The sequence below is a fragment of the Tinamus guttatus genome, unplaced genomic scaffold, assembly GCF_059628265.1.
Source record: "Tinamus guttatus ecotype Peru unplaced genomic scaffold, ASM5962826v1 Tinamus_guttatus_pri_ptg000497l, whole genome shotgun sequence".
NCBI lineage: Eukaryota > Metazoa > Chordata > Aves > Tinamiformes > Tinamidae > Tinamus > Tinamus guttatus.
This window is the reverse complement of record NW_028289031.1, coordinates 4,032,650-4,060,501: the sequence shown is the minus strand read 5'-3', so window position 1 is coordinate 4,060,501 and position 27,852 is coordinate 4,032,650. Positions and strand designations below refer to the sequence as shown.

At 35.7% G+C, this 27,852-nt stretch overlaps 1 protein-coding gene across 2 annotated transcripts in view; it reads left to right on the top strand.

Annotated features, from left to right (window-relative positions):
• ATP9B (ATPase phospholipid transporting 9B) overlaps positions 1-27,852 on the top strand; it is a 139,894-nt gene that overhangs the window by 15,741 nt on the left and 96,301 nt on the right. For both annotated transcript variants that reach the window (XM_088533354.1, XM_088533353.1), the window contains exons 3-7: positions 4,113-4,263; positions 7,724-7,837; positions 10,831-10,939; positions 19,046-19,104; positions 24,436-24,487. In XM_088533354.1, the coding sequence (XP_088389480.1) occupies positions 4,113-4,263; positions 7,724-7,837; positions 10,831-10,939; positions 19,046-19,104; positions 24,436-24,487 (485 nt within the window). The remainder of the gene's footprint in view (positions 1-4,112; positions 4,264-7,723; positions 7,838-10,830; positions 10,940-19,045; positions 19,105-24,435; positions 24,488-27,852) is intronic.

Sequence of the window (27,852 nt, the reverse complement as noted above, 5' to 3'; positions counted from 1 at the left end):
ATGCATGTAGATCAATACTCTGGAGTTCTTTGGGTTGGATTGATTTCTTTCTCAAGAGATTTACATTCCACTTGTTATCAAAAAACACTTTGTCCCTATGAAAATGGTGCCATTGAATGGCATTTCCATATGAAGTGAAGGGGATATCAAATGCTCGGATTAATTTGGGCTTTAAGATGGCCTGTACGCTTTCAATTAATCTGCAACGCATTTGTTATGCAGAAGCATGGGAAAATGCTGATCTTTTAAGAATGACATGACTACTGTGTTGCTTTTGGCCTGATTACTGAAGCTACCTGTTGAGTACAATAATTACAGTATGTTTTCTTTGCAGAACTAGTTTCTGCTACTTAAAACCTAATAAGGAATGGCTGACCCTTGCAGACAATATAGAGCTTTTATATTATCTTTCCTTTCTGATGAAAATGCTCTTTTGTGAAAGATTCTGACAGTTAAGCTTGTAGGATAAAGTAATGAAAAGAAAGGGGAAAAAAAAAAAACTTATTAGAGCTGTGGAGTCAGTTGAGACTTTTACTTTAGCTTTTGACTTGGAGAGATATGCTCTGTTTGTGGGAAAAGTTAAGCATCCTTATTTAAGGATTGCAGTTTTTTTTTTTTTTAATATAACATCAGTTACTAATAATGACAAATATGGTTGTTCTTTCAAACATAAAAAGTTTGTTAGGAAGCAGGTTTATAAAATCAATAGGTCTGCTTTAAAGCTCAATTAGCTGTGCTTTTCTGTGTTTTATAGTGTATTACATTAAATACAATACAAATAAATACAAATACACTTTAAAATGGGTTTTAAAACTAGGTTTTTCTAACTGATGCATCCCTAGTATAGGATGTAGCCTTGTATTAAGGATTTCATGACTATTTAAGAATGTCTTGATTATGACATGTCTTACACTAATATTTTTATTTTTGAGGCCTAGAGAATGTTTCTCTCCTGCTATTTTTAACATGCGGATTTAGAGGGTCTGAAAAGCCTACAAAAAGATCAAAATCCTTGCACAAAAAATAAAAGCTTTGTGGGATGTAAATGTGTGAATCAATTAAATACATATTTGAATTTAAGAGTTACTACATTTCAAAAAAATGGACCATTCTGATAAATCTGAATTAACACAAGTTGTTTGGGATTTGTGAGGCCAACATGTCCATCTCTTTCTTGTGGCATAATGGCAATTTCTGCTAAAGTTGTAAATGATGGGCACTGTCTGATTTTGACTTCAGGATAATAAAACTGATCCGACCCATTACAAAATTGATTTGCGTGTAAGCCATAGTTGCTTTCATTATCTGAGATTTTTCTTACATCTGAGAGCTTGAAGTGTTGTCATACCTGCTCGTGAGTCCTTTTTATCAAAGGCATCATGGCTGTTTCCCAGTTAGATGCATTCCCCTGTCTGTGCTTCTGGACATTTGCTAAATTGATGGTCACTGTGGCATCTGTTTCAGCTACTGTGATCTGTAAGGGAAAAAACTAGCTTGAAGAAGGGGAAATTCCATTGCAAGGGCAGCAGTAATTCAGTAGCCTGAATATTTAGTTTGATCACTTATCAAATTAATTCAAATATTTTGTTAGCAACAGAAAAGTCCTCAGTCTCTTAGGAAATCATTCTGCAAAAGAGATTGTGCCTAGTCCTGTGTTGGATCTATTTACACTTAGAATTTAAAAAAAAAAATAAAAATTAAGCAATGCAGGATTTCAAAGGTTGTTAGGGAATTTCTGCCTTCAGGCCTGTGTCTAATGCTTATCCATTTTCCCAATTATTTTCTTTTTTTTTTTTTTTTGCTACACTTTTGTCACATAAACTAGAACTGTTATCACTTTTTACTATGCAATTAAGTTGTGCCTCCCATTTGTATTGTGTGTTTTCCCCCTGCTCAGGAAACTAATCAGTCTGAAGCTTTAATTCCATGAGCAGTTTGATCAAGTGTAAATCTAAGGTGCCACTGAATGGAGTGGGTCCCCCTCCTGCGGCAGGCGCGTCGCCTGCGCTTCTGCAGCGCTTCTCGCAGTTCAGTGATGAGCTGTGGTGCAGTTTTGCTAAAAATAGACCTGTTTTTATTGTGAACCATTGTGTCAGAGTAAAGGGCAAGGGCAAGAAAATGCCCTTTTGTTAGGGCAGGAGGATGGGAGCAGGATAAGTTCAGCGCTATAAAAGCTGTTGTGGTCCTGTGACATACAAACCAGTGCTATTTGTCTTGTTTTAAAGACAGATTTGTGCCATGATGAAGATAATTGCACGTTGTTTCGGTTTTTAAAGTAGAATAATTCTGTGTCACTATTTAAAAATGGGAGGTAGAAGTTTCTGAGTGGGCCTATACTCATAACAAAACTGCATTTCTGCAAATCAAAATGCATTTTCACATAAAATCAAGACAAACTGATGTCTGTTCTGTAGTTCAGGTGAGGTTCAGGGAGGTGATATTAAAAATCCAGTATTTAGAATTCAGTGGCTTTAACTGTAAGTTAGTGAGTGTCGCATGGAGCCACTTCCAGAACAGTGTAAGTGTTGGTTCTTCCTTGCACTTCTGCATAGCTCCCCTGTTGCTTTTTAAGACGGGCCTGCAGCTTTCATCGTGGTTTGTTCTACGGCAAAGCCAGGCTGTGAGCAGGGCTGCGGGCAGAGCCAGGCTGCGAGCAGAGCTGCGGGCGAACCCGTGGGCTGCGGGCAGAGCCAGGCTGCGAGCAGAGCTGCGGGCGGACGCGAGGAGCGGCGTGGCTGCGGCGCAGGGGAGCCGGCCGCCTGCCGCAGGCGCTGCCTGTGGGCGCCGTTAGGCCGCAGCTGAGGAGAAACGGCACCGCAAGGGCCCCAGGGGCACGTCCAGTCGGGTATTTGCCCCACAGGGTGGGCTGTGCCTCTCAGTTATGTCTGATCTGACAAGCTCCTGGAGCCAGCATGGGTATTCCATTCCAGCCCTTCACTGCCCTTGTCTTTAGGAGAATTTACCTAATGTCTGTGCCCTATTTAGTTATCTGCTGCAGTGCAAGTCCTTCACTGGGGGCTAGAGAGGAATTTTCTCTGCTGTGTTTTTACATACATGTCACCTCTTCCCGTGCTTTTGTAGTTGAAACTCACCGTTACCACCTGGTTCTGTGCTTTGGCTGTGTGGATGGTCACAAAAAGCCTGTCCACTCTGTTGCTGTGGTTCACTGGTCTAAAATAGACTCATAGTGTGATTCAGGTCCCCTCCCCCAGTATTAAAAATTTAGAGATATACTCCCTTCAGATAGAAGATGAACGAACAAGTATGCACAGTATAGAGCAAACGCACTTCCTCTTCTGTCTGCACTACCACTTCTTTCCAAACCACCTGTGTATTAACAAACTGTTTCTGTAGGTTATGCCACAACTCTTAGGTTGATTATGCTACATAGTTTGAATCATATCCATGTTTTTTTCCTGGTGTGCTATCACAAGTAACCGGTATACTGAATTTCTGTAAATTAATTCTATTTTGAGCCTTTGCATTCAATTTGTATGTCTTTAGATAAACTGCAATTGTTAAAGGTATCTGTGAGCAATTTCTGTCCCTCTCATTGCTCATACTTTAAGTCCTTTTCAGCAGATCAGTAACCTGGTTAGTCAAGGAAACTTGTCTTTCATTCTTGTATGAGCTGGAGATCACCCTTGCCAAACATTGTGTGGTCTGTTTGTACGTTATATTTTAAAAAAGAAACAAACAATTAGGTGAGAATTATGCCAAAGGCAGGATGGCATGGTGTGTGTGTTAAATACCTTCCGGTGGGAGAAGCTGGTTACCGCGAATGCAGATTAGTATTAACTAGAATTTATTGGGCCAGGTAAGGTGTACTGAGCTTCATTACTAGGATTTCCTGTAAAGAATGTGTGTGTCTATAAATATATAATTTATATATACTTCTGAGTGAATTTGGAGATCTGTGTATTTGCACTAAATATCACAAAAGTCAACATTATGCTTGCAAATGCAGGAAAAACTGTGAAAGCCTTTTTTCTTAGATATTTCCCTTGAGGCTTTCAGGTCTGGAAAATAAAAATCATGTTTGTGAATTTTTGTATTTTAAGTGTATTTTAAGTGATTTAAGTAATTTTGAGTTTAATTATCTTTCTTTTCAGTTGCTCTGATTGGCTCATAAACATTTGCCGAAGAAAGAAAGAGCTGAAGGCTCGCACAGTGTGGCTTGGGTGTCCTGAAAAGTGTGAAGAAAAATATCCTAAAAATGCCATAAAAAATCAAAAATACAATGTCTTTACCTTTATACCTGGGGTAAGACTTCTGTCTTCATATTGTGCTGACTGTATGTTCCTTATGTTATTCTGGCAATTCTACAAAAAATACTATAGTTCTTCATATTCTTTAGTTTTTATGTGTTTATCTTGATGTCTGTTTAGTTAAAGCTGATAGTTGTGTGACTATCTTTGCAAGACTGCTTTTTTTCCCTAAAATTGTTGTAGCTTCCAAAGAGATTTTGCTAGAGAAGTGCAGTTTGTTTAACTTCGGTGTGTGTTTCAGTGAAGCTTTAGAATTTTCAGATATGTTTCCTTGCCCTTTTCTGTTCCTCACTAGAAATTTATAATCAATTTTGAAATGGAATCATTTCTATACAATCAGTCAAGAAAGTGCAATGAAGCATAGACTTTAAATGGGAGATAGTTGAAAACTCATGCTCTTGCACAAATGTTTTCTCATACTGCCATTGAAAGCACAATAAATGAGATGCTCCTAAGTAACCAAGTAACCTTTATTTTGGTTGGGGAATGAAATCTGATCAAATTTATATGGAGACTACTAAATTAGTCCTTACCCGTCCAATATTCTCCAGAGTTGTATTTCTTATTGCAGTTTTAAAAATAAAGTCTTTCTCCTTTTGAACACAACTCTTCAGCAGAGGTTTTTTTTTGTTGTTGTGGGATAGTCATTTGTTATTTTTAATTCAAATGCAACTTTTATGACTTTGTTTTGTAATTTACAAATTGAGGAAAGTGCTGTTGAAGCTTCAGTGGTTAAATTAAAATGCAAATGTACACTTTTCTATTACAAATTTTAGTCAAACTTTTAATAATACCTTTCATGCATTTTGTCCTCTTGTGAAAACTGAATGTCTTCTGTGTTTGCATACAGATGTGCAGATGTGCTTTGCCTTTTTTATCTAAGTGATCCTGCAGGTTTATAGGAGTATTGATTCTATCCCTCTGGCCCCTTTGGTTGAGTGACTGGCAGATGCCTTCTAATACATGTCTTTATTAAAACACAGAAATTAATGGCTTGGTAATTAGGACTGATCTTCTGTCAAAGAAATAAAATGTCACTTATCACAGGCAGATAAAATATTCTCATCTCTATCGAACGAAGCAAATGTTTTCTTCTGAAGTTTAAATTATTAAATACGCTGAAATTGGCTAAGCTGCATATGCCTTCCTAAAGGTCACAAAATTCATTAAGCATATAGTAAGCCATTGATTGGTTTGACTACAAATCCTAAACCAGATTCTTGTATTCCATGAGAATTGGCCATAGGTTGCAGTTAGCTGTTGGGAAGGAATGTTTGTTCATTTTTGGTCCCTTTTGAGAACCTTATTATGACTGTATAGGCAGAACTGGCTTTTTATTTCTGGTGATAGCATCTGGAAAATTAGTTGCAACTGCAAAATGAATTGGTGTCCTGAACCTAAAACATAGAGAGGAGCAAACCAGGTGCTGAAAATGATACTTCCAGCTTTCTAATTTAGACACAGAATTAGTACATTTCATTGATTGGAAGTACTGTGTATCTATCTGTTTTTATGCTAATCCACTACAATTAATTTTTAGGGACTTAGTTATATCGGATTCAACCGCATAGTTGTAAATAAGGGATAAATGTTGGCCACAGTGAGTTAGCTGGGTGGAAATATTCATAATGTGAAGATGTGTCTAGTATTTACAGTTGGTGTTGGTGGTTGATTTGTTTTTGTTAATGCTCCAGTGGGCATTTTGGATGCTCCATTTGGATGCTCCATTTGGATGCACCAATGCTCCATTTCTGTACTGAAGCAGAAGCGTGGGAGAATCTTTAGCATCTACCTACTGGCTAAGAACTGCGATATTTTCAATATGTAATATAATTGTCTTTCAAGTACATAACATTTATTATTTCTGCCTTTCCTCTGGTTTGCTCAAATTTGGTTTATGATTTGATTTTTATCTTACCAAGACCTACAGCTGCTTGAAAATTTAGTGTAAAGTTTAGTAAATAAAGACTTTCTTCTGTCAAGGGCAATTTTTTGGAAGATACTTTCCCACTTTAAAGCAGTATCCCATGGATGTGGGGAGGGGAGATTTTTTTGTTTCTTTTTTTTTTTTACAGTATTTTTGTTTTGTTTCGTTTGATCCGTTTGCTGAGACTGGGGACTTTTCAATGTGCTTAACTAGAGTGCAGCGCTCGGCTTGTAATGAGGGGACTGCCTATGCTCTGGCAGCCTTTAGACGATTTGTAGGGAAGTGCTTTTTGCCTCCAGCCTCTCTAAGGTGTCTTGCATGTGTGCACCTCTCAAAGTACTCTGTACTTCAGGTGCTTTGAAATTAAATTTCCTGTATATTTTTTGAAGTTTTTACTTAATCATTTTGGATATGCAAAAGCAACCAAAAAAATCATTTAACTTGGAATTTTATGCAGAATTCACTGTGAGATCAACTGAGTTGTAAGACTAAAAGATGGCAGTGCCCGTTGAATGTGGCTTTCTTGATCGTTTTTGAATCTTTGAGCTTTGAAACAATTATCGTTCATTGTCTCGGATAATGAAGGCTCAGTTTGGCAACAGTGTGTTAGGTTCAGTGTCCACTTCCAATCATCCTAGAGGTGTTGTTGTACTGACCTATGAAAGAGGACATAAATGAATGTTTTTAAGATTTAAAACTCTTTAAAATGAAGAATTTGTTTGGAGCTATTTAAATGTGACAAAAACAGTGTTGAGAACACATGTTTTCCAAGCTGGTGCCTTTAGTTAATGAAAGAACCTGGCTGTCTGGTAAGTTGTCAGAAGCTTCTGTCACTGGTTTGGAATATAGGACAACTGATTTGATGATAAGGATACCTGATCTTTGCTTGAAATGTGAACACTCAGTTTAGACTAGCCCTTTCATTCATTAATGAACACAGCCTATGAATCGGCATTTATTACAAAAAGGATAAACTTGATATCTAGTAGTGAGCCTGCCTCTCTTTGGAATTATTTCAAAAGTCCATATAATCCCACTATTAAGTTTTTAGGGTTTTATTGTTGTTAGTAGTTTAGACATGGTGAAAACTTAAACCGTGGTTGCTTTTGTACAAGTTTGTCTTGCTGTAGGAAGCAAAGAATTCTGCCTTATTTCTGGGAATGGCAGGGAGCTTTGCTGGGACGTTCCTCTTCCTAACCAAAGTTTAGCCTTAATCTTGAAGGCTAAACACTTTCCCTGGTTTTAAAATGTCTAAAGATATATTCTGCCAATTGCTTTTTTTTTCAGATGGAAAAAAAGATGCATCAGGATTTTCTCAACAAAAATAGCAGTATAACATTAAGAATAGTAGTTTAGCGTTATTGTATTTCAAATTGCAATATATAATACTGTACTGTACTGTACATTATAGTGTGCCATATAAGGGATTGATATTTACTATTATGCCAACCGATATCATGTAACTTCTGATGTAAATTTTAAGACACTTAACTACTTTGTGTTTCTTTTTTTTTTTTTTTCATTTTAGGTTTTATATGAACAGTTCAAGTTTTTCTTGAATCTCTATTTTCTCGTCGTGTCCTGCTCACAGTTTGTGCCAGCATTGAAAATAGGCTACCTGTACACATACTGGGCACCTCTGGTAAACAGCAAAATATTATTAACTAGAATGTGTGCAATTTAGGGAAACGGATGCTTCGATTTCTAAATATATTAAGCATGTTATTTTTTTAGTAGTATTTATTCTCAATGGTAATTTAAATGGTACTTCCTGAAGAGGAACAGTGGTGCTCTGGCTGCTTTCTTTACAACGAGAAAAGGTCGTTGTTAACAAGTCAATAAAGTAAATATTTTGGGTTGAATTCATTGTTTGAATTGTTGCACCATGTATCCTTCTAAGTATTGATAAATAGAGAGGTTGTCCTGGAGATTTTTCTTCACAGCTTTATCTCCAGATAAGTTTTCACTTCTGCTTTCTGAAACAAATAAAACCAGAATTCAGAGCACAGGAATTTGAAAATAATATTTCCACTTTTTTTTTTTTTTTTTTTTTTTTTTTTTTTTATCACTCCACCACTAGGGAAAGGTCTACCTTGTCTGCAATTCAGTCTCTTCACAGTGAGCTGCTATGTAGGGCTCTGAACTTCAGTGAGATTAAAAGGAGGAAATCATTTGACATGATTGTCTAGCTTGTCTTTTCCATACCAAAAAAAGGGAGGAAGAAGGCAACACTATATTTGCTGAACTTTGACTATCTGTTGTGTATAGACTTGTGGTCCTTATTCAAGGGATAAGTAGATTTTTCTCTTGAAATTGCAACTGCATACTGGTTAAATCCCATTTTTGCAAAATGTATCTGTTAGTTTCCACTTCAGTATTTTTTTCTACTGAGCTTCAGTTGAAAAAAAATTGTTCAGCAAGATACATAAAACTGACACAATAGAAACTGACTGTGTGCTAAAAGTGTTTGTTTTACTTAAAAGATATAACGTGCTTTAAACAAACACCTGAGTTCTTCCCACACAACTGTATTTTACTGCTTTGTTGTCATTTGCACAACAGAGAATGACACTCATTTCTTTTGAGTCTAAGATCTAGAAAGAGTAAAGGATGCGAGTTTGGTTATAAGCAGTACCATAAAGATCTTGAACTTCTTTCGGTTAAAGAAAGACGAGAGAATGAGTCTCTCGCAACTTTGGTTTTGCAGTTATAGCTTCTTTTTGGAAGAGTATCAAGTTTTTCTGAGAAAATGAGGCAAAAATGTTTCTGTAATAACTCCTTGCAGTCATCTTCAGAAGTAATAAACTGTCCAGTAGAGAATGGTGAATGCTAGGGGAAATTCTTAAAATTAACATATTATTTTGATCACTGCCCAGTGAGATACGTGTAAATGGCAAGTATATTTCAGATTGTTTTAATAGTGCTTTTTATGTTGCTAAAATATTTGTATTGCCGCAGCTCTTGAAAATGACGTAAAATGCTACTGCCAGAAAAGGGAGAAACCTCACTGCTTTAAAGTATAGAGGCAGCATTTAGAGGCGTTGGCATAACAGCCATTCAGAATGATGCTGCCTTAAGGTGTCCAGGGAAAATGAGGAAAGACATTTTTATAAAATTTCTACACAGCGTTTATTCGGAGTGAGGCAGTGGGTCAATCCTATTGAAGCTAGAATGCTTTTCATAATATAATCGACCAGTTTTGTAAAATAATTGCATGTCTCTGAGTATCGAGGGTAGAGTTCTGAGGCAGAACTGTCTGAAACTGCCACTAAGTCATAGAGCTTGAAATTAAGGCCTGAAACTTGGATTTAAGTAACATTAACATGAGTTAGAGGATTGAGTTATGCTCTAGCGGTAAGTAGGAATGCTTTTTTGTAAAGGCACTTTGTTTTCTGTAGTTCTTGTTTAAATAACGAGATTAAATTAAATAAAATAATTTACCTGGAAGGTCTTAACAGATGAAGTCTCAAAATTTTGGGCTGGCACTGCAGAACAGGTGCTCTTGCTGTAAAATCATCAAGCAAAAATTCCTTAGTCTAGAGTCTCTTTTAGGGAAGCTCCAAGCTTTGAGCCATTTCTCTTTGCTGAGCGGGCAAATTGGTTATTGAGTCTTCATCCATGGAGCTGTTCAAAAGCCACATGAATACAATTCTGGGCAATGTGCTCTAGGTCACACCCTGCTGCAACAGGGAGTTGGACTAGGTGATTTCCAGAGGTTCCTTCCAACCTCCACCATTCTGTGATTTTTGTGAAATATTGTTGGATGTCTGCAAGAAAAGTAATGGCTTCAATTTTCCCCTACAAAAGGAGATGTGGGTTTAGGGTTAGAGTGTATATAAAACTGGATAGCTATTCTAGAACCTTATCTGTTGAACAATTTTATGTATCTGTTTTTATTATTTGAAAACTTTAGAGGGAGGAGAACTTGTTTGGCAATTAGTGATAAATTACTGTTGGGAAATTCTGTAATCCTTTCATTGATGGAGAAGGGCAACGCTTGCAGTTAATAATATAGAAGACCATGTCTGAGCAAGAATTATGTAGGAAGCTCTGCACTGACACAGTCCTGTGCAAGTTGTAGCCAAAGCGCCAAAAGGTTTGCGGCTTTGTCAATATTTGGGGCATGCTGGTTTTAAAAAAAAAAAAAAAAAAAAAAAAAAACACCACAACAACAAAAAACTACAATTAAGATGGAAAAATTGGTTAAACTTATCATCTGTGTACTATCTCGGTTCTGCTATGTAAAAAGGCAGTGAACTTTTAAACTTAGAACATGAGTTTTTGAAAGTGTTTGCAGTAGAGCCCGCAGATTTTTGAAGGATGGAGAAATAAGCTTCTAGAACTGTAAAAGCTGTCTATAGCTCACGTTAAGTATTTTAAGTTTTAAATTGTGTCTAAATTAATTGAAGATATTGAGATTACCGCTGCCTACAATACAGAGATTTCTGTTTTTCCTCTCCTGGACTGAATCAGGATAGTAATTTAACAGAGATTGAGGGGTGGGAGAGAAATGACTCCCAAAATAAACAATATGTGTTTTTTTTTTTTTTTTTTAACTGTGTATTGTGCATTTACTTATTTTTTGTTTAAATAGTATTTTGAGACATCTGAATTGCATCATTTTATCTTTACCAGGGGTTTGTTTTGACGGTCACAGTGGTACGGGAAGCAGTTGATGAATTTCGACGTTACAAGAGAGACAAAGAAATGAACTCACAGTTATATAGCAAGCTGACAGTACGAGGTTAGCAAAAACATCTGTATAAAACCTGAAAATATTTGATTTCTATTTTTAATGTATACTTACAGGCTTTTGGTTCAAAGAAATAGCTAATAGACTCAACTTCACTATACAAAATTGATACTGAACTAAAGTGTTTAGTTTCCCTTGGCTAAATAAGAAGTGTAAGCTTCTCGGTTTAAGCAGTCTTGTAAACCTGTTATTGTTTGTACAAAGATGAAATATGTATAGAATATATATTTTTAAAGTATTTAGTACTAGCACTTTAAAGTGCAGTTCTTCTCTGAAATTGGTATAGCACAGTAACTTGGCAACTATCAACTATACTTTATATATAGGTAATAAAGGATCAGTAATTCAGAAATATGGTCTAATTAAAATTCATGGCAATTTTTCAGTATTAATAAAAGTTGGGATGTAAGCTTGTTGTGAGTCAACCTCAGTATCAGATACATTTTTTTTTTTAAATTTTGGAGTAATTTGAAACCTGTGTGATCCCGTAATGGGAACAGAATGCTTTTAGTTTTTTTTTTTTTTTTTTTTTTCCAGATAATTAATTAGAAAAAAAGAAACTCCCTAGGTGTAACTTCTTAGACTCTTGGAAAGTCTCTGACACTTTCCTATAGTCTGTTAAAGACATAAAGCATTTGAAGAGTCAATTTTTGTAGGATTGATAAGTTTTAAACATGCACCTAAGAGGGAAAAATGATACATTCAGCTCTATTTTTATATTGCTTAGCACATTTTTATTTTCAGAACAAAGTGCCACACAGAGAAATGCTAAAAAATAACAGACATTGTATTATCAAGATGACTTGTAATAGTTTTACAAAAGATGACTAGATTACTCTTGCCCTCATAATTTACTTCGCTACAATGCTACTGAAAGTCACTGTTAGTGTCTTTTATTGGCATAAGATGAATAATAATTCTAGAGAGTATGAAGATGTTTATTAATGTGCAATTGTATGTCTCGGGACATATGACATATCGTACGCCAAATAAATTTTATTCACTAATGCCAACATAAATTTCACATATATATTGGTGAGTTTTATTTGAGAGTCAGAGAGGGGAAGAGTAACCTCACTGCATCTGGGAGTCTTTCTTAATGAGTAATGTTAGGGGTGCATTTGGTCTGAAATCTGGGAGGGATAAAAACAGCTCCCTTCACTGTTTCTTTTAGCACTATGAATACTTACGTTGCCTTCTGGAATGTAGATACATCGGGGAGCAAATATAGGGAACATGTGTGCTGTTCTTCCCTTCCTTATCTACATGGAGTAGATTTTCCAACATTTAGACATACCACTCTGGAAATTGGCAAATGGGAGAGTTATCATTTGCTTAACACAAGTGATTGCATTGCTGACCTGCAGATCCTCGCAGTGTTAATACAGTCTGTAAAGAGCTAGACTTGGGCCTTTATTTTCAAAGCTATAATGCTATCTGCTGGTTGATTTATTAATTATTTAGATCTGTTATCATATGACACAAGCACCTTTGAAAAAGATAGTATAATCACTTCCCATTGAGCAGTAGTGTTAGTAATGTGAAATTCTTAGTTCGGGAAGAAAATATATAGTGTATACAGGAATCTATGGTCTCCTCTTTCCTAGCTTTATATTTGTATAGTAATATTTTCATTAGGATATGCATATCTGAAAGTTTTTTGGTTTTTTAGCTTTGAAAAGAAATATGCAAGCTATCATATTAAAATTAGTTTTTTGTCAACTTGTTACTACTATTTTCCTAGATATGGAGTATAGATTTTAAAAGAGCATATGTGTAAGTCCCAGCAGTGGTATCAGAAATTGACCGGAAGCTGTACAGCAGTGACTTCTTAAAGAGAAGCTTTTCTTAAAACAAGCAAACAAAAAAACACTTTAAGAAAGAGGGGGAGGTGGTTTTAAAATGTGGATAGTCAGTTGTAGTCAGTTTTTAGCCAGAAATGTGTACAGCTACTTAGACTTTTTCTTTTTTGTGTATGTCAGTGCTATAGTGAAATCATGTGTGTTTGTTTTTGAAGGCAGTGATAATCTACAGAACTCAAGTTTCAAGATCACTGCTTAAAGTGAAACTGGAATTACTAGGGTGTGATGACTGAGATAGTATTTTGTGTTGTGACCACTTTTAATAATGAAAACATTATCGCAGTCAACACTCAATACTAAAATTGGCTGAAAATATCTATAATAGAATATAGAATAAAGAATAGAGTAGAATGGGGTGAATTTTTGTGATCTTTCGTAGTAAAGGATTCTAAAACTGAAAGACCTCATTTTGAAACAGAGTGAGAGTTATTATTACGATAAAGTTAGACCATGGCTTTTAGAGGATTTGAGAATTTAGAAGTTCATATAGCAAATAAAATAATTCACTTTTAACCCTTGGCAAACTGTTTTCATAAATAACTTCAATTTATAACTTACCATATTTTTAGCACTGACAGTATTCTCTTCAAGTAGAAAAATTCAGTTTGACTTGCTATACAAAGCTACAGGCTCCTGGTTTGGAGAAAGAGGTCTTTGTTACTTGTGAATGAACAAACTTGATACTGATTTAATTAAAAGCCTGAAAATCAATGCTATTCTTGAGAGGCACTTTTCAGAGCAGAACTGCACTTTATACCTATGTCGCATCTTTCTTTTTTCTCTAGTGATTTTATGACTCGCGTAGGTTTTGCAGTCTTTTCTTTGAAGTAAAGATGGAAAAACTGACATACAGAGAGGTTAAGCAGGTTGCCTTTGCTCAGATGAGGTGGTAGGAAAACTAAAAGCTATGAATATTCAGTGTTACCCTTAGTTTAATTGTAGCATTTAAATTCTCATTTTTATCTTATGTAATCACTTCTTGTTAGTTGTTTTGCAAAATTGTTTGCTATGGGGATTCTGCAATTGGGTATTTACAGCAAAGAACCAACAGTGATTTTTAAATTGTGGATAATTACTTGTATAATGTGGGTGGGCTGATTCATAACTTATAATCTGTTTATGTATAGTGCTGAAATAGATTAAAATCAGGGAATATTTTTGCAATCAACGCTCAAAAATAAGCACTGCTAAATTGTTGTAAATGCCTGTGTAAAATAAAGAATAGATTACCTAGCAGTGTTGTCTTTCTAAAGTCCTTCTCAGTTTAAGGTGCCCTTGAACAGGTACAGTAGGTGAATGGTGTTTATGACCTGCATGTGGCCAGTGTAAGAAGTACCAGCTCTTTGAGGATGGTGGTCTCCCAGTGAAAACCCTTAAAATCTTAGATTTTCCTTTTAATAAGATAAAACCTTGAATGAATTTTTGCCCTAATAAGTAAGTCTCTTTTATATATAATTACCAGCTGTTCGGAGTAGAAAATCAGGGGAGTTTTTCCTTCAGCTTTGTGCCACTTAATTTCACTTTAAGCAGCAGCGCCCAACCTTATGTCAGCAGACTGATTCTGATCCATGGCGTGTCCAGTGATATACAATTTTCTACTTGTCATGTAACATGGAAAAAATCAGTTTTCAATCACTCTCTGATTGATTTTTGCTGTGCGTAACTTTGCACTTGTCAAGAAGGTGGACCTGCTGAATGTTAGGTCTGAATGGTGCTCTTTTTCAACCCTTTGGGGCAAGTGATGAAATCTGCCATTCAGTAAATAAGAAGTTAAATGAGGAGAGCAGTGGATGGTGTCTGCCGTGACTTCTGTAAGGCTTTTGACACCGTCTCCTGTAACATCCTCATAGGCAATTTGAGAAGTAAAGGATGAGATGAGCAGTGAGGTGCCTTGAGAACTGGCTGACTGGCAGAGCTCAGAGGGTTGTCCTCAGCAATGCGCAGTCTAGTGGGAGGCCTGTAGATAGAAGTGCCCCCAGGATTCAGTACAGGGTCCAGTGTTGTTCAATTTACTCGTCAGTGACCTGGATGAAGGGAGAGAGGACCCCCTCGGCACGTGTGCTTCCCTTCCAAACTCAACCATGCTGTGAGCAGTGTGGAATGTTTCCTGAGCAAGATGCTTGAGAGCACCTGCCTCCTTTGTCACATCTTGCTTTCGTAGATGGCGGTAGTGAATCTCTTAACTTGCTCAGTGGGTGATGTACTCTGATCTCCTAATTGTTTTATCAAGATGTTTGATGCAAAGTCTGTTTCTCTTGTGCCTCATGGGGTCTGCAAAACCTTAATGGGCAGCTTTTAGTCAGGTTGCAGGTTAAAGCTGGAGGGAGGGAGGATATCTGTCTGTAGGATTAAAATGATCTAGCTATTAAAGACCCCATGAATTTTTTTGCCTCTTCATCTTCAGAGCAGCTCACCTGCATATCCTGTTCATAGCACAGAACCTGCAAGGCAAAATTACTTTTGAAGCAGAGCCAGCATGTGTTCATTCTTTCCATTTGCTTGGATTCTCCAGGAGTCTTAGTACTTCTGGAGCAGCTTCTAGGCTTATGATCTTAGGTGTCACCAGTTAAGTGCCTCCAAAAAGCACTGGTTGATAGATAACTCTAGATGATGAAGAGGTTAATTTTGTTGTCTCTTAAACCAAACTGCCAAAAGCCCAATGGATAGTCAAGCTGTAAAAAATTTTTTTCCTCCTTATTTCTTAAGTTTGCAACGCAGCTTCCACTATACCTTTACTAGTTAGGTTTGTTCATGCACAGCTCTGCTTCAAAGCAGAAGGTTCGAGAAGTAAACAAATCTAATAGTCAGTACTATGAAGCTCAGAAAAGACATACATCTATCCTTATGTCTCAATTTTTAAGGCAATTTGTAAGATAAGAAACTGTGCAATACCAAGTGAAACAGGAAGTTACTATTCTCTCAGGAGTTGCACTTGCATATTAGTTTAAAAAAAAAAAAGGGAGAGGAAGGAACAAAAGTATTTTCTGATATACTGCATATTCGCACTTTGTTTACCTCATTTCTTAAGGTTTTTATGCAAAAAATTTGTTAGCACATGCAATATTTATTAGTTTTTGAAATGATTTCAGTTCACTTCAGAAGCCTTTATCTTGTGAATTACTATATAATGAATTACTATAGACACATTTGAGTGTTCTATTTCTGCATAATTCTGTATGTTGCTTTAGGCAAGAGCCTTGCGCCTTGGTGGACTATAAAGTCTGGATGCGCAGCCATTTCTGACAGCTTTGGACTTTTTATTGGTAATTACACAGATGGTGAAAAGTGTTTTTCTTTTGAGATTTTTTTAGAGGAAAAAATAGTTTACAAAAATAATTTGTGCAGTGAGTAACATTCAATGTTTTTTGCCTTCTATTTTGCATCTTCACTGAGACACACTATTGCATTATTTTAATGTTCTCTGAAATGGTATCTAATGATTCTCATTTTTGCTAGACTAAAGAAAAGTGGTGCTCGTTGACATTCCAAAGTTTTAAACTACTTTTTGAATTGCTGGCATATTTTACTCTTTATTTTCTAATGAGATGTGTCCTGTTTACCATTCAGATTCATTGTAGAATTAATTATATTGTCTGTCACAGAAAAACTTTTGCAAACTTTCTTAAACTCTGTCCAGAAAAAGATATTACTGAACTTCACCGTGTTAAGGAAGGAAATACAGGATGTTCCAACAAAGTATGTTTTATGTGGTAGTGAAGGTTTGGTTGGCGCTAGGCTAATTTGGAGTTAAACTAAGTCACATGGAAAGCAAGTGGATGGCTTGAAATGTGATGCTCTCACAATTCCTAGGGTTACTGGGCTAAGTGTAAGCAAAGATGTGGTACAGACTCCAGACTTTACACCAATCTTTGGCTTTTCTATTCCTTGCACAGTGTCACAAATGAAGGTTTAGGCTCTCATGAAAAATGAGGCTTAGTGACTTTTGACCCTTACTAGAGTCACTTGAACGTAACTCTGGAAAATTCAGTAGTTTAGATGAGTAAAATTGTTAGTAGTGGCATTCGATTAGTATCTCTAGATGGTTTTGGTCATAAGTGACTGTAAGTGGCATAGATCTGAGACTGTTCACACAGGGGCCACTTAAATTTCTGTGACTATCATTATAATCAGTTGATTGACTCTGTGACAGAGACAGATAAAATGATGGAAATTGTGGGAAAGGAGTGAAAAGGAAAAGAAAATGCTGTGCTTCTGAGAAAGCTTACAGATTTGGAAAACAAAGTAAACATTGCAGTGTTGCAGTATATACTACTCACTTCTAGTCTAAACTTGGATTTAAGAAGAGAATTTACGTGCGAGTGCAGTTAAGCAAACGTATATTGATTCAGTGTCAGACTGTTCTTTTAGTGGCTGACTTTTTTTTTTCTTTGTGCTATTTTTTTTCAGATAAAAAAAAAGGTAGGTACTAACTTAATTTCCATCATAATTATCTTGAAATTCCTCTAGAGCAATGCGGGCATTTCTTGCAAGTGTGTTTTGCCCAAGTCTTCTGTTACAGTGTTCTCAGACCTTGCTAGGGTCTTTTCTCTTATACCCAAATGAGGAGTTGTAGGCTCGAGAGCCTGGGTGAAGATAAGATTTATCTTTCTTTTCAAAGGAGGGGAAGGGTTAGGCAACTGAAATCTCAAACTGATATGAAAGAGCGTTGCCAAGAACGAAGACTGGCCTTCAGAAAAAATCGCACAGTCAGGCCAAGCCAAAGTTCTGATTCTTCTCTGACACGCTTCCTACGTTTTGGAAGTGCTAATGTCATGGAAAACGTAATAAAAATTTGTTGCATGAATGCACTTATTAACTAGAGTGAATTAAACTTAAAACAACTGTTCTGTTTGCATTAAATACATTATTTGAAGAGCAAAAAAACGTAATCAAAATCTCACCTCTTTTCTTATACTTACATTTATTTTTAGTCAGTAAGATCCTGTCAACTGCCTGATTCCTTTTCACTGAGAGTTCAAATAAGGAGAGCTTGTTAATTTGGAATCTATTTTAGTTTTGTTTTTATAGTTAGTACAATTTTGAGAAATAAAATAATATGCAGTATCAGTCTGCTATTTATAATGCCTCTGATTAACCTGCTAATCAATGGAGGGATTGTATGTGGGTCTTTTGTTCTGATTCTTTTTGTCTTTATTTTGACCTCTAATAATTTACCATGTTTTGGCAGTTACCTAACCTGCTGTTCAGATACTTGCTGATGAAAATCATGACAGTGCTTCTGATGAGGAAGAACGGGTTTTGTTTTGTGACATATATTTCAGATTGTGTAATTATTTCAGACTGTGTAAAAATGCATATGTTCATATCTTTAGTTAAATATGAGTTTACCACTTGTTATATTTTGAAAAGGGATATTAGTATGCCATGACTTTGTAGTTTCTGTCTGTGTAAGGTGTGGGGTTTTTTGTTTTGTTTTTTAACTTGAGGAAGCAATATTTTGGGGGGGAGTTTTAGCAAGTTCCTGGGACTAGATTTCCTAAATTGTAATGAGACCAAAAATAACTAATTTCTGTCACCTTCAGCAGAAGCTTGACCTCTCTGTCTCAGTTTTTAAATCCCTCAAATAGCAATATTAAAACTTACCTGTCTACCAAGCATATAGAATTTAGATGCATACATGTGTGCTGTGTATGTTTTCAAATATGAGTTCACAGCAGTTACTGAACGGGCAGCTCTAGAAAGCTATCTGAAATGAAACCTCCTGCTCTTTCTTTTAAGTGCAGTGAGTAGCTAACTCTTATGCAGTGATTGCCAGGAGGTGTCAGTCAGTGCCAATTACATTAGTAACTTGCTGTGACCGAATAAAACTACCTGTTGGTAACTGGGCTGTGACTAACAACTCATGTCTGTTAGAGCACTCTGGGACAGCAAGCAGAACAACTTTTGACTATTGAGAATTAGAAGGGCTGCCTCCGTATGAAAGACTCCTTACATTCTAAAATTGTTATAGGTCGGACTCTATCCTCCTTTGTATGCTTTTATCCTGCTTCTACAGGAACCAGTGTTACAAAAAAGCTTTTTGAACTGTTGAAATATTTATTCAGATGACAGCTATTTATTAATATGCTCTTCAAAAATCTGTTTGTATAAATTGTAATATTTTCACCAAACAATAACACCTGTAAATATAACTTATATTCTCAAATTTATTTCTGTGGCTATAAATGTCTGCCTAAGTTGATTACATTTTTCTTTTTTTTCTGTTTGTTTTAAGGTAAAGTCCAAGTTAAGAGTTCTGACATACAAGTTGGAGACCTCATCATAGTGGAAAAGGTTGATGCTTTTTAAATATACTTTAGAGACTAGATTATTAACGTGGTAAATATTCAATATTCTTTTCTTTGTAAGATACTGTGACTTCTTCTGTGAATACTTATCTGTGAAGTACTTAACAGTGTATTAGTTCAGTTTTATTTCAGAATCTTCAAAGAAGCTTATTTCTTTTTGGATTTAATTATAAGCCTAATTGAATGTAACTAGATTTTACCAATTGATATATGCTTGAATTTATGTAACAAACGGAATAATACAGTTCCTGAATGAAATTCACTGGCTTTTGCTGTGGTAGGTGTTCTAAGCTGTCTGATTTTCTTTTTTTTTGATGTTCACATATATGCTTTTCTATGAAGACTTCAATGAGAGGTTATATTTAAAAAAAAAAAAAAGGCTTTTTTAATTTGTCTGATCAAAGATGTTGAGCGAGAGCTGTGAGCTTTCTCTTTTCTTCTGTTATTAGTATTGTAACAAAAAGTATGTTTCCTATTGTAGTTGCTTTTGGTAAATGATTCTGGGAAAAATTACCTATCACGTGTAAATTCAAACTCTGTTTTTGGTCTCATAATAGGAAAAATATATGTTCTAGATGTGCAGTTTTTATTCCATTCAATTTACATAACTTAGCAAACAAGAAAGCTATTGAGACCTTGAAAGTCAACTTACATTTTGTGTTAGAGGAAGCTATTTATGTACAAGTTAATTCTGGAAAGTTAACTAACTTTCTAGATGTGAACAAGTAATTCCCATCATGTTTTATATCAACAGTCAAGCCCTTGAAATACTAGAAAGAGGTATCTCAAGTTAAAACTCGTATCTGCTACTTTATTTGAGGTATTGTATGGCAAGTTTCAGTCTGGTAGAAGAGTCCTTAATGAAACCTAATTAGTGACTAGACAACTAGTGGGATTTACTCCTGTTTCCTGAATTAGCAGAGTAAATTACTTTTGCTAATGGATAGATATGTCAGCAAAAATGCTCTGTTGATCTATCTAATGCTTCTTGCTAACACTGTTACTCCTTCTTTGGTATTTGACTCATTTGCACATTATTTCTTTTTTTCTCGTATAGCTATAAGAAAAAAGAAATCTCCCTTGGTTCGCTGCTCTTAACATAATGTAGATTTATTTGAGTGTGTCTTGTACTATTTCTTGTTCTTGTCTCTTTTCTACTGCCTATGTAGATACATTTTTGGGCTACAAGATGTCCAAGTGTAGATAAGATTACCACTTGTGTCCAGCCTCTGCACTTGTCTTACACCTTGCTGCCTTGGAGTAAAGGTGGAGTAAAGGTGGAGGTAAAGGAGTAAAGGAGCTAGTTTACAGCTGCTCAGTTACACCCTTTCCATGTCTTCTAGGAGACTGAGAATAAACAAGCAAGATGCCAGTTGACTTTGATTTTAACTAGAAAATTTCTTAGGGCTTTGGTAATCTCCAGACCTGGAACTAATTATTGTATATGCTATAGGGAAGACTCTAGTGGCTACACAGGTAATCTGCCTTCCACTGAAATTTACGGAAAACCATTAGCTGGTGAATTATGCTAGAACTGAGAAAGTTGGAATTACTTTGGGGATCAATCTGTCTTGTACAAGGTAGATAATTAGCATCTATTTCAGCTTTATTTACAGCAGCTTACAGATAATACCTTGAGTAGCTGAATTTTCTATTAAAAATGTTAAAAATTTAGAGAATTAGTGTGTAAAATTCTTTTTGATGAAGACTTTACACAAGTATGTCAGTAAGATGTGATGCATGTGAGATAACTGAATGCTGCATTTCACCCTCCAGCTCCTTTTCCACCCTGCCCCACACCTTATCTTTATCAAGGCACTGTAAGTGCCTTCAGATTAATGAAATTAAATGTTTTCCTGTTGTATTGAGAAGTGTATTTTGTTGAAATAAGCAGTTTTAAATTTCAGAGTGTGACTTTTAAGCCAAAGAACCATTGGGGAGTGAAGTGTTCAATTGCTCACTCTAATGGCAAAAGAACAAGTTAACATTGTATTTGACTGGGAAGTGCATCAACAGCATTTCCACAGTGAAATTAATGTCTCATTTGAGATGAAGATCTGTCTGTTGACTACGTTAATAGGGACTGCTCACAAATACTAATAACTTGAGTTAAATTTTTTTCTATGTTTAATCCTTGAATGTCCTCTGATTTTTATAGGCCTGCTTAATTGCAGAACAGCTCTAAGTGTCTACAGAGCAGCTGAAACAGTTTCTCTGTGAATAATATATCTGTTGTTTCCTTAATTGACAAGTTGCTAATGCCCTAACACTAAGGTAGGGAAATGGGCGAGTAGAAGGACATACTACTCATTTTCAAAAGTCAAAATATGTTTGTAAGTGTAAGCTGGAAATCACCTCTTCCTTCCCTCTCCCGCTCTCCCAGCATACGTGCTGCTTTCTAGCTGCTTGTTCTCCTTGGGTATGGCTTTGTTTACTGGGGGGTTCATAAGTGACAGGTGTGTGTAGTGTTTCTTACTAAGGTAATTGAAGGGATCAGTTCAGGAATTGAGATACCGTAATTTAGTCACTACAGCTTATTGATGATTTAAAACGTCTCTGGAAGATGTGAAGAGTGTTAAAATAAATAATAATAATAATTAAAAAAAATGGAAAAGATTTAAGGGCAGGCAGGACAGTAATGCTTTATCTTCATATATGTAGAACTTCTCTTGGATAGCAGTATGAGGCCAAACTATTTTTAAATCTCAAACATGAAGTGAAAGCGAACCAATATTTGTAAGGTGTGTGATGATTATTATTAAGTTGCAGTATTGCATTGTATGCAGGCACAAGAAAATTGAACTGTGAACTGCATTTTCAATTTCCAACTTGCAAGCCAGCAAGAATATTTCAGTCAATGAGAACAATGCATGGTTTGCTATACGTGGCAAAGGAAAGGACAGGAAATGCAAAGCGTTGAGGGAATAGGGAATTGGGAGGAATTTATGTAAAGAAAGATTTCATCGTAATACCATAAGGGAAATGAAAAAGTAATTCCGTAGTTTTTAAGTGAATCGTTGTTCACTTAATGTAGCCAGTATACAGGGAAATATAAATATATCTGAGGCTTAATATTTATGAGTTATCTTGCTTTTCAAACTGGCCAGTTTAGGTAGTATGCTTTGCTAGCATGGATCTTATCATGGGAAGCCAGAAGTTAGGGGAATATCGCTCGTGTTGACCATCATTTCTGTAGTTAGATCTCTAGAAATAAGTTTGTAAGTCTGCCACATAGTCAAGCAGTGGGAATGAAAGTGCTTCTTCCCTGGAGTCTAATTCTACTTGGACGTAACTCAAGCAAAGCAATATATTCAAGCTATTTTCATGACTTATATATTCAAATTTCAGTGTGTATCAATAAACTTCTAGCTTCATCTCTGTGTTAATTGCCATCACAGAGTTTGTTCATGGGTTTCTGAGTGTTCAAAGTTGTGTACGTTATCATTTTAACTTGTTCCACTTTGATAAATATGGCATGAGAGGAGTAACATGATTGACATATTACTGCTGTTCCTCTGTGACAATGTACAATAGAACTTTATTTTCTTCATAATGAGGTGCTAAAGACTTTGGTGGCACACTTGCCATCTGTTTGTGTGTAGTCACTCTTCTATAATGATGAGGTATCAGATCCTATATCTTTACAAGGGAATCTCTGCTCTGCAGTGTCAGCAGCAATAGTGACAAAGCTTTTGTGCTGTCTAGCACTTCTGCAGCACCTCTGCCTACTTCCAAAATATGGAAAACCTGATGAAGAAAGAAGTGTCCATCTAAAATACTGGTCTCCTTTCCTTAAAGAAATACTGTTGATATTCAGACAAGCCTATGTGGGTTTTGATTCCTCCCCAAGTTGTTTTTTGTTTTTTTTTTTTTTTGTTTGTTTTTTTTTTTGATAGCTGTTTACTCATGGTGTCATCTAGGCTTTTGCCCACATTCCCCTTGATCTAAGTAGGTTCAGGGCTGTTGAATGTGCTGAACTTGAGGAACAAGTGTGTGCGTGTGAGCGTACACCCACACTTCTTTTATAGTTTATACACACACATATATACATAGTAATTTCATGAAAATGCTCGATTCTGAGCCCATTATACCTCTCTGATAATTGACTTCTCAGGGTTACTAGAAAGATTTATTTTTTCTGTTTGATGCAGTGAATCAAAGTACTTGCTGAATTTTGAATTTTTTACACTAGACATTTTATTAGTATCTTGGATAAAAGTTTTCAGGATAGTTTAGTTTCTTATACATAAAATAAAAATAGCTAGGCAGCTTACTAAGCTGGTAGCTTATCTACAAAATAGAGCCAGAACTGAATTATTATAACTATATTTTGCCATTTAATGTTAAACTGTGAAATGTGGAACAGTCGTATAAGTCTTGAAAGGCTCATATGCTGAATGTTTCTTTTTTATTTTGGCTAGTAAACTCAGATTTATTTTAAGGCCTCTCATGAGGTAGACATATGCTATGTGTTGGGCTTGATATGCCGTGTGTGTGTGTGTATATTTTTTTCTCTTTTCCACTCTCATTTTGAGTAGGCAGTTGATCTCTTGAAAAATAAAAATGAGCCGTGGCTAGTCAATGACTTTCAGGGCACTTTTTACCTCTAATTCTTAAATGGAGGGCAAGTTTGCCTCTAATTCTTAAATGGAGGTACCTTCTGTGTGAAAAATGTTAATTGTACTAAGTAAAACTTAATGTCTTAAAGCCTTTGGGCAAGTAATTTTAAATGAATATTGGGAAATATATTTTAGTGTTAAGCTAATGAAGCCATTGCTAATAATCTGCTGAGATTTCTTACTCAGTTAAAGGTAGTCTGTAAGGGAAAAGCAAATGAATCTCTGTTCTGCTTCAGGATTAAAAAATAAATAATATGGCATACTGGCAGTAAGATGTGTGACAGGAAGGTTGTTATACAAAGTTCAATATTGTATCTTTTAAACTTTACCATTTGGTCTCTTATCTGTGCAAACGAGGTGTTGGGGTTTTGCTCTTCAAAATTAAGGATTTCAATTAGATATTTACATTTCTTGTCTGAAAACAATAGTTCAAGAACGTAAATGTGTTAATTCCTCAGATATTTATGAGATTCTTATAAACAGAATTTGAAAGGATTAGCTGATGTTTGCTTATTGTATAATTTTTTGAAAATATTGATTTCTGAATTGCAAATGCTGAATGTAAAGTACTTTGATAAATCCTATTTTAATTGAGTTTCAATCCAAGTGTGACCTTTTAGTGACTGATCTTACTGGACACTTGATTGGAATTCTTTTTTTTCTTACTTATTTTTTTTTTTCTTCCTCCCTTCTTTCAGAACCAACGAATCCCTTCTGACATGGTATTTCTCAGAACATCAGAAAAAACTGGTAGGTTTTGGTAATTGTGATTGGTTACATAACTTAATGATTTCAGTGAAATTTTAAAGAGCGCTAGTTTGAAGCGATCATACAGACTGGTGACATAAAAATTTCACTATTTAGTTAATGTAGATGTGTCATTTTGAGCCATCCAATATGAGTGGACTGTAAAACAAAATCATACTGAGAACAGAAGACCCTTCCTCTTGTTCTCTGTAACAAAGAGCAATTCTTTGTTATTAATTGATACAATGAAACTTTTACATAAAGCTAATTATTATAAAGACTAGTATACTTAAAGATATACTTGTTTAATGAGGCTTGATAGTATTTATTTGTGGCTAAAATGAGTTGTGTTATGCTGACTGTATTGCAGTACATATTTAAATATGTTATTCTATTGCCCTTATTATACAGAAAATAACCAAAATTTCATCCTATTAATTTATTTTAATAATAGTTCAAAAAATCTGTAAAAGTGACCTAAGTGGGTGGGTTTGTTTGTTTGTTTTTTGATAGCTTTAAAAAGCTTGCTAAAAAGTAATACTGCCTGCATGAGTAGTCAAAAAAAAGCACTTTTCTTGAGAGGAATAAACATACTTTACATTACTTACATTTCTCATAACGTAGTGGCGGTTAATAGTAATACTAGTTTTTGAGGGATGTATGTCATCTTAATAGGAACCCTAGATATTACGGTAGTTTTGTTTCAAGTTCAGTAATAACTACTTGGGTGGCTCTCATGCAACTCATTTGAGTTCTCCGCTTTGCATTATTGTATCTCTTCGGGGAGTTCCTCATGGTCTGGTAATTGTAGGGCAGTGCTAAATTTCCAGTAGCTGTAACACTGGAGACTCCTGTATTAGTAACACTGGGTACCGCTGCTCCAGTGTTCGAGTTCTGTCAGCTGTATTTCAGATACAAGGCCAAATTTGCAGATGAGGCTTCTCTGCCTTGTTTCATGGGTGTGGATGGCTCTTAGGGTGAGTGATAATAATAATAGAGCTACGTTTGCTAAAAGGAAGAGAATTACTGTATGATCAGCGTGTCATAGTAATGGTTTTTATATGCTGTTTTAGAGACACTGCATCACTGAGAGTGGTCTGGGCTGACAAAGTTTCCTGACAGTTGTTTATTATCTATATATAATATGAAGCCATCTGTTTCAGAATTTGTGGGGGTTTAGTTTTATTCCTTCCCACAGTGTTTTAATTTCTTAAAATGCATCGTGCTTCTGACAACACAATGCTGTTGAATCCAGCATGATATGATAGGGATTGACTGATGTCTCCTTTTGGGCTACTTTGAGTGTCTTTTTTTTTTTTTTTCTCCCCCCCATTTACCCAACACTGATTTCAAGAGAAGGTACACCTGCTTAAAAAGGTAAAAGGTAGGAAGATCTCTCCCCCTGTAGAAGGATTATGTTAAACTGGATTATTTGCATGCAGCACATGAAGTGGTAAAAGGTCAAAGTGCTTTGATCCCATGTCTCCCTAGTCTTTACTAGCTATATTGGATTATGGGATTGCAGAGCCAGATACCTGTAAGAAATTACAGTCCACTGCAGCAGAAATGCATATGAATGGAATGATGTGGCTGTAGTAGGCATGCCTGGGTAACTCAGTATGTAACATTGCAGCATGTTTGGTGCTGTAAAAATATCAAGATCTTCTTAATGAAGATCCTTGCAGCAGTTTATATGGATTGTCACTGCTGGAGTAAATGAGCAAGATGAAACAACTGCTAACCTTGCAAAAGAAAAAGTTCTTCATTTTGTACACCCGACTTCTGCACTGGTAGGATTTTAGGCAGTGATCTGCCTCAAAATCTGCAGAGGGAAAGCCACTGCTTCTGAGACACAGTAATCTTCCCAAGAATCAGAATCTCAAGGCAAGCCCTGAGATAATCCTAACAAACTAGAGTTGAGAAGACTGAAATCTACTAAAATGAGGTCTGCAAATGAACTGCAGTGCACTAACTGCTATACTGCCATCCAGATTTGGTAAAGATTTTGTACCAGAGTTTGCCTTTGGCAGTACTAAAAGTAACTCCTACTGGATGGCCGATCAGTCTCCCTGATGACAGATATCACTCCAAAAACTGCAGGCTTGCTTGTATTTCAAGGTGCATCTCTTCACCTAGCGACTGTATTTGGTTGCTCTACTCTTTTTTTTTTTTTTTCTTTTTTTTTTTTCTTTTTTTTTTGGTATTTTGAATCTCGCCTTTTCCAGGAAGCCAACTGCTCTACCTTTTCCTACTTAGAGGTTCAACCTAGCCCTGAATTCATCACATGAGTTTCCTTACAGGGACAATATGTTGAGTAAAGCCTATCTAGCAACAACCAAATGGCTTGAGTGTCTTCCCAGCACCTGAAATTCAAGAGTTCTAGTCTATACATAGTTCAGTCTGTTCTTTGAATGGATTTTTCTCAAAGGTGTATTTTAAAAATGACTTCGGCATAATGGTATGAGTAAAGCAGAATATAGAATAGGAACATCACTTTTCAGATTTGGTGTGCTCTTTATTTTTGTTAGAATATAACTGCCGAAGAGGTGATGAATTTTCAGAATTAATTCTAACTATTTTTGTATGAATAAAGCATGGGAATACCAGTACAAGCTATCTGATAATTCATATAGCTCAATTTCCTGTTAGAAGAAACTCCAAGTAAACTGGTAAGAATGTGCTACGGAGTCTACCTTCTCACAAAAATGACTCTGATTTGTATTAAAAAAGGGTTTTATGCAAATGGTGAATATGTAAGCCTTTCTTCAAAAACAACAAAAAAGTAACACTGTACTGGCATGTATTTTATCTTACTTGCTTAAAAAATCTAGTTTTGCATGTCTCAAAATGAAAATAGTGTTAAAACATATTTGTACCAATATTAAACCCAAAATTCATTGCAAGTAAAAACTATAAAAAAGGAAATGTAAATATTGTCTATTCTGGACAGTGATCCACAAGCAGGAGATAATTATTTATCTGGGCAGCAGGTTCTGCAAATTCAGGTACTTGAAAATGAAAGAGGAAGGGAAAATTTCAGTTTGGAATTTCTTTGCGCAACTTGTGTCACTCTGTATGGAATCAACTGTCGCATAAGAGTAAGAATACTGGAGGAGATGCATTTATCACAAATTCTGGAATTTCCTATTATGTTTAGAAAACATGCACTATGAAAACTACCTATCTGGGAACTAAAATGCTTTGAAAATTTATTGCTACAGAGAATGACAAATGATGGAGTTAAGTTTTGCACATATGGCTAGATAAAAGTTTATCTTCAGGGCATGAGTAGCTGCCAACAATCTGTCCAAACTACTTTAATGTGTTTTTATATTTTAGTTCTGTTTTTATCATTTGCTTTAACTGTG